Here is a 7,526-nt window from a genome sequence, read left to right on the forward strand (position 1 = left end):
TGCTTTAAAAATTGAGTCCATTTTTCTGATTAGCATTTCAGCGGATTCCCTTTAAATTACTTCAATTCCGAGCCCCTGGGTTAAAAAGACTATATAGTAGATGGGGTGTGGGTTCAGGAGCACATAATTTTTTTATAATGTGGTTAGTGTTAATTCAAGATCAACAAGGTTGCGATCATTAAAGAAAAGACTTCTCCCGTAGGAAATCCCAAGCTTTATCCGCGGTTCCCTTCCCCTCCTTTGGGGCGTAGGTTGCAGGTGACCTTTATTGAGTGTGGAGAACAGGGGTGCTTCTCCCGTCCTCAAACAAGAGAGCCCAAAACTTCTCCCGGGAGCCGGGTGATGGTTTCTCTGGTTCTCTTCGGAGTCCCTCAAACAGAAAGTGGGGTCGCGTGTCGGGGCTGCCTCAGCTGACCGAGGCTCCGGACTTTGGATATGGGTATCCTTCACACTCCCTCGTCGCCACTAGGTTTTCCAAGTTCACGTCCTAATCGTCCCGCCGCCTCCTAGACTAAGAGTCCAGAGGCGCACATCTGCCTTTGGCTGGAGACCCGCCCAGGAGCCGCGACGCCCACGCCCCGAGAGGTTGTCCGCCCCGGCGCAGTGCAGCAGAGCGCGCTCCCGCCCGGGGCCAACCAGCTCTTGCGCGCACGCGCGTAGGGACCCGCGCCCTCGGAGAGAAGAGGGGGTAAAGGGGCGTCACGGGGGGAGGGAAAGGAGGAGGTGGCTGTCGCGTAGCCTCCGGCGGGGCTCGCGCTCGCCCTCCGCCTAGCCCCAGCTCCGCGAGGGCGAAACGCTTTCTCCCGGCATGCAGCGGGAGGAGGGATTTAACACCAAGATGGCGGACGGCCCGGATGAGTACGATACCGAAGCGGGCTGTGTTCCCCTTCTCCATCCCGAGGTGAGGAACTGCGCTGAACATATTTCTCTCCCGGTGCCCCCCCTACTTTTCTCCCTCAGACTCTCGGAGGCTGCTGGCCTGCTTGTGTGGGGCCGTGGAACGTGCTGAAGTTGGGGAGGCGAATTCAGGCCCGAGCGCGGCTGCGAGCGGATAACGGGGGAGGAGATAGCGGGGCGGGCCCGGCCGGGGCGGGCTCTGGGACAGAGTGCCTGGCTGTGCCTGGAGGACAGAGGTGGAGGTGTTAATGATTCTGCACTGTAGCCGTGCCTGCGGGTGCGGAGGCGGTGGAGGCCTGGTGTTGATTTGGAACCGCAGTTTAAGCCTTTAGTTTTGCTCAAACCTCATAGGGGACGAGAAGGAAGCGCGTTTGGTTTTGATTTATTCTCTTTTCCTTCATTGGCGTGAATGACGGTACCCCTTGTAGCTCACTGTGGGGAGTAAGTAGGGTAAGAAGGCAGTTTCTTGAGCAAAGTGATGTCATTCCAGGTTATGCCATACGCAGCACCTCGGGGCACCTTGTATGGAATGCCCTCATTTGAGCGCTTGCCCTTAAACGATTACAAAGAGAGGTCAAAACTTTTGGGAATTCTAGCCCCACTCTCACAATAGCTTGTCGACTTACCTTTATAAAATAAAAACTAAGAGGATGATAGTGCAACCTGTTTCCCCATCACTGCATGAGTATCTTCCCGTGTAAGTAAACAGTGCCCTCCGTGCTCCAGGACCAGTCACATTCTGTACTTGTTTACCTTTTAGGCATGGTTCTAAAAGGCCCACAGTGATGTGAGGATGGGGCAGCGGCTGCTGCCTGACAAACTGGTATTCTTTATGAGGTTGAGGGATGAAGACAGTCCGTGTGAATCTGTGAACAAACATGGAGTGACACTATCAAGTGGCTGGGTATTCATTAGAATGATTTTGTTTATTTCTGGATTCTGGTTTATAGTGTGCTTATATTCATTTGTTTATTTTTGTAAAATGTGAGTAAAGAAAAACATTTATTCATACTGTATGTTAATACTCAACCATCATTTTGGTTTATCAAAAATAGACGGGACAGTTGCTTAGGAATATGCCTTGGCCAGTCTTAAAAGAAAACGTTACTCTGCATTTATGATAAATAGAACTGTATAGTAAGACTAAACTTTTTTTTTTTTTTAAACTGAACTAGTTTTGGAAACATCTCTCTTTTGTTTCATACTTAGAAAACAAAACAAAGCATACCTAACCCCATGGCCATTGAGTTGATTTCATTACAGTGACTTCATAGAGTAGAGCTGCCTGTAGGGTTTCTAGGGCTGCCACATTTCTCCCACTGCCTGGTGGGTTAGAACATAACCAACCACCTTTGGGTTAGCACCTGAGCTCTTTCTAACTGTTGTGTCAAGAAATAGACAAAGTAGTTTCCATAGAATACAATGAACATGTTGCAGAGAAAGACTTCTGTTCATCTGTTCCTGAGAAAGTATTTCAAATAAATACTTTGTCTTTAACATTTTGTTTGTTCTTTATGAACTTTTGCTTTGTGAAATTGTATAGTACTTGCTACTTTAAGAGTAGTTTTAACTTGTAACAAATTCTGCCAGCTAGCTATAGTGGAATAGCCAGTAAATTTGAAGTTTAGAGGCTAATCTTTAAGTTTCTGTAAATAAATATATTACTAAAAAAATGAATTTATTATCTTTAAAAGTAGGAGCCATGGTGGCTCGATGATTAAGCTCTAGACTGCTAACTGAATGAAAGGCCAGCAGTTCTACCCACCAGCTGAAATGAGAGAGAAAAGGCCTGGTAATTTGCTCAGAGAAAGATTTGTTGTTACTCAAGTGCCTTAGAGTCAGTTCCGACTCATAGCAGCCTGTATAGGGTTTCCAAGGAGCAGCTGGTGAGCAGCTGGCAGTGCTACACCACGACTCCCCCATAAAAATTACAGCCTAGGGAACCCTTTGGGACAGTTCTACTTTGTCCTGTAGGGTTGCTATTTGTTGTTGTTGTTGTTGTTATGTGCCGTGGAGTCGATTTCGACTCATAGCGACCCTACACAGGGTTTCCGAGGCTGTAAATCTTTACGGGAGCAGACCGCCTCACCTTTCTCCCGCGGAACGCTGGTAGTTTCGAACTGCTGACCTTGCGGCTCACAGCCCGATTCGTAACCACTACGCTACCAGAGCTCCTTCTATTAGTTGAAATAAAATCTTGTACACATTAGCTTTCAATAGTCTCCTCCAGAAGAAGTGCAGCCAGAATGCTCCTTGGAGGCCAAAATGGCCAAACTTCATCTTTCATACATGGGACATACTATCAGGAGGGACCAGTTGTTGGAGAAGGATATCATGTTTGGTAAGGAGGGTCAGAGAAAAAGAGGAAGACCCCCAACGAGATGGATTAGCCAAGTGGCAGCATCGATGGACTCAAGTGTGGCAACAGTAGTGAGGTTGGCTCAGGATTCGGTAGTGTTTCGTTGTGCTGTGCATAAGGTTGCTGTGGGTTGGTACTGACTCATTGACACCTAACAACAACAACACATTAGCTACTAAGGTAGGAGTGAAATTAATGATACCTTCTGTTCCTCTTAATAAAAACAAGATCTGATTATTTTAGATGTTTTGGAATTTAAGCTTAACAACTGAGTATGTAGGTTGAGGTCTTTCTTCATTTTTTTTTCATGTAATCCAGTGTTGCAGTCCTGGTGTGGTACTGTAGGATAAGGACTCGATCATGAGGTCTGTTTGAACTTCAAGGTCTACAGTTCAGACTCACCAGCAGCTCCTCAGAGACCCCATACAGGATTGTTATGAGTCAGAACTGACTCGATGGCACTTCACAACAACAACCCAATGATTTATTAACACCTGGTACAGACCTAGTATAGTTCTACTACTTCCTAGCAGTCTGTTGTTGCATACGCTAATTTTCCAAGTTCTAGCTGCATCTATAATGGATCATCCCATGTAGTCCCATTGCCTTCTAGTCTATTCTGATTCATAGCGACCCATAGGACAGAGTAGAACTGACTCAGAGTTTTTCCAAGGTTGTAATATTTATGGGAGCAGACTGCTACATTCCCCACCCACCCCCAGCATCTGGTGAGATTGATCCTCTGATATTTTAGTTAGCAACCAAGTAATAATGGAACAACAATTTAAAAAAATCAAACCCTAACCAGTTGCTAGTCCAGTCAGTTTCTAGTCATGGCAATGCCAAGTGATGCTGAGTAGAACTGCATTCCATAGGGTTTTCATGGCTGTGGTCTTCAGAAGCTAGTCAGGCATTTCTTCTGAGGCACCTCTGGGTGGATTCAAGCCACCATCTTTTTGGTGTTTTCAAATGTACCAACAAATAACCACTTCCTCCTGCAGGGAGCCCTGGCATAATAATACAAACAAAACAAAACAAATAACCCCAAACTCACTGCCATCAAGTCAATTTTGACTCACAGTGACCCTGTATAGGGTTTCTGAGGATATAAATCTTAACAGGAGCAGAAAGTCTCATTTTTTCTCTCGGTAAGCAGCTGGTGGGTTTGAACTGCCAATCTTGAGTTTAGCAGTCCAGTGCTTATCCTCCAGTGCCACCAGGGCTCCTGGCATAATAATGGTGGTGATAGTGGTAGTTGTATGCCGTTGAGGGTTTCCAAGGCTGTAAATCTTTACGGGAGCAGAAAGCCTCATCTTTCTTCCACGTCATGATGGTAGATTTGAACACCTTGGCATAATAATACACTTACTTAATAAATTGTTGTGAGGATCTACTGAGTGGGTTTTTTTTTTTTTTTTTTTTTAACCTGTTTTTAGTTAACCTTGAAAAGAAACCCATTCTCTGTGTTGGTAAACTAATGAAATAATAATACTGTTAGGCTGTTTTTGGAGAGAACACAGATTTTGGGTCCAACACATTTGGATTTCAGTTCTTGATTTGCAGTAATTATTTACATGACCTGAGACAAGTACCCAATCTCTTTAAAAGTCTCAATGTATTCATCAGAAAATGGAGATCCCTGGTTTACTGGACAGTAAAGTATTTAAAAAAAAACAAACTCACAGCCATCAAGTTTGCTCTGATTTAGAGGAACCCTGTATAATGTTTCTGAGGCTGTAAATCATTACAAGAGCAGAAAGCTGTGTCTTTGTCCGTCAGAGCAGCTAGTGGTTTGAACTGCTGACCTTGTGGTTAGCAGTCCAGTGTTAATCCTACAGTGCTACCAGTTTGTTTTGTTGTTGTTGCTGTGTTAGGTGCCCTTGAGTGAGTTCCAGCTCATAGTGACGCTGTGCACAACAGAATGAAACACTGCCCGATCCTGTGCCATCTTCACAATTGAGCCCATAATGTTGCCACTGTGTCATCCCATCTCGTTGGGGGGGTCTCTCTTTTTTGCTGACCCTCCACTTTACCAACCATGATATCCTTCTCCAGGAACTGGTTCCGCCTGATAACTTCTCCTAAGTATGAGAGACAAAGTCTTGCTATCCTGGCTTCTAAGAAACCACCAGTTGGAGAGACTGCTGAGATGTAAGAACCGGCATAGTGTAGGTACAAGCTATTTCCTTTTCCTCTATTAGAGGAAGGGGATATACAGGAGCAAGTTTTATTTACTTGTATTTAGATTAAGTACTTTGTTGGTCACAAAATACTTTTTCAGTAAGTATTTGTTGAACACATAACATTGTTTGTAGGATAAAGAATTAGCCATTGTTCAAATCTTCCTTTCTTAATGGAATATGTAATTACTTGCTTCCGAAACTCATACATTTAGCTAGACATCTACACATTTATTGAGTACTGATGTGGCACTGTGGGTTAATGCGCTGGACTGCAAAGTCGGTTTGAACTACAAGGTTCAAGCTCACCAGTTGCTCCTTGGAAACCATATGGGTCTCTATGGGTCAGAACTGACTCAGTGGCACGTAATAACACCAGCAACTACAACTACATATTTATATGGGCTGGCTCAGAGAAGCCATGGTGGCACCATGGTTAAAGTGCTTTATTGCGACCCAAAAGATTGGTGGTTCAGACTCACCAGCTGCTCTGAGGTAGAAAGATTTGCCAATCTGCTTCTGTAAAGATTTACAGCCTTGTAAACTCGGGAGCAATTCTACTCTGTCCTATGGGGTCACTTTCAGTCAGAATGTACTTGATGACAGAAGGTTTGGTTTTTGGATTAGATCAGGCATTATGCTGGCCTCTGTGTAAGACTTGAAGCTCTTTATGGTAAATGCATTGAGAGGCAGATAGGATACAAGCTGAGGCTCTGCTGACAAACTGGCCTGGGTTTGAATCTTTGTTCTGCCACTTACTGTTAACATCACGTTATATTTTCCTTATTTATAAAATTGGGCTAACAGTACTGACGAAATTCTTGTGCATATTAAGTAAGATAATGTTTATAAAGCTTTGATCAAGGACTTAAACACGTCAGGTGCCAAGCAGATCTTAACCTGAAGACTCTGACGTGCATTACAAACTGAAAGGGAAGATGCTATTATTTGTTTCTTGATGAAATATGTGATTATTATGATGAAAGAAATGGAAGAAATTAGAGGCTGTTGTTGTTATGTGCCCTTGAGTCAGTTCTGACTTAAAAGCCACCCTGTATTGGATTTCCAAGGAGTGTTTGGTGTGTTTGAACCACTGACCTTGGGGTTAGCAGCCCAGTGTGTATCCTACAGCGTCATACTGTAGGACTCCAGGAAAAGCTGAATTATGTGATTGGGGTACTAGTCCCAGCTCTGTGACTTTCAGCTAGTGGCTGTTTAATCATTCTAGTTTGTTTTTAAGAGACTAGACTGTTGTTACGTGCCCCAGTCAGCCTTGACTTATAGTGACCCTTTATAGGGTTTCTGAGGAGCGGCTGGTGGATTTGAGCTGCTGATGCCAACCTTGGGATTAGCTGCCTAGTGATTATTCAACAGTGCCACACCAGGACTCCAAGAGGTTAGACTAGGTGGTGATCTTTAAGATTTCTTCAGCTCTAACTGAATTGCAAACCACAAGTCCAGCTGCTTGAACCCTCCAGCTGCTCCATGGGAGAAAGATGGGTTTTCTGCTCCCACAATAATGGAAACCCTATACAGGGTCCTGTGAGTCAGAACTGACTTGATGGCACTTAACACCACTAACAACAATGTTTTTATTTTAAGTTATGGTATTTGAAGATCAGTCTTTTGATTATCCACTGGGTATACGCTGTGGGCTAATGCATCAGGCTGCAAAGTCGTTTGAACTGCAAGGTCAGTGGTTCAAGCTCACCAGCTTCTCCTTGGACACCCTATACAGGATCGCTGTGGGTCGGAATTGACTCAGTGGCACTTAACAACAACAACATATACATAGCACTGTGCTAGGTTATATAGGTAAAAATAAAATAAATAAGATAGCATTGATGATGAAGTTAGGAAGTAATTATATATATGAAATAAAAGATTCCAAGTTAGTGCTGAATTGAGTAGTGGAGTGGTAAGACACGTCATATTCCTGCCATCTAGAATGATTTAGAAGAAAAACCTCAGTAGAGGGACAGAGACCATATGTTAATCTATAGGTCCAGCTGGCTTGCCTTTCATTTCATCTCTTAGTACATCCTTAGTAAGCCATCTCAGATTTTTCATAGAATAAGAGCTCTGGTAGC

The 7,526-nt window shown here is 44.1% G+C and overlaps 1 protein-coding gene across 1 annotated transcript in view; it reads left to right on the forward strand.

Moving 5' to 3' along the window:
- Positions 1-760: 760 nt before the first annotated feature.
- ZDHHC17 (zinc finger, DHHC-type containing 17) overlaps positions 761-7,526 on the forward strand; it is a 170,483-nt gene continuing 163,717 nt past the window's right edge. Inside the window, exon 1 of the mRNA XM_006876515.1 lies at positions 761-901. Within this exon, the coding sequence (XP_006876577.1) occupies positions 809-901 (93 nt within the window). The 5' untranslated portion in view covers positions 761-808. The remainder of the gene's footprint in view (positions 902-7,526) is intronic.

This window comes from Chrysochloris asiatica, unplaced genomic scaffold, assembly GCF_000296735.1.
Source record: "Chrysochloris asiatica unplaced genomic scaffold, ChrAsi1.0 scaffold00387, whole genome shotgun sequence".
In the NCBI taxonomy this organism is placed as follows: domain Eukaryota; kingdom Metazoa; phylum Chordata; class Mammalia; order Afrosoricida; family Chrysochloridae; genus Chrysochloris; species Chrysochloris asiatica.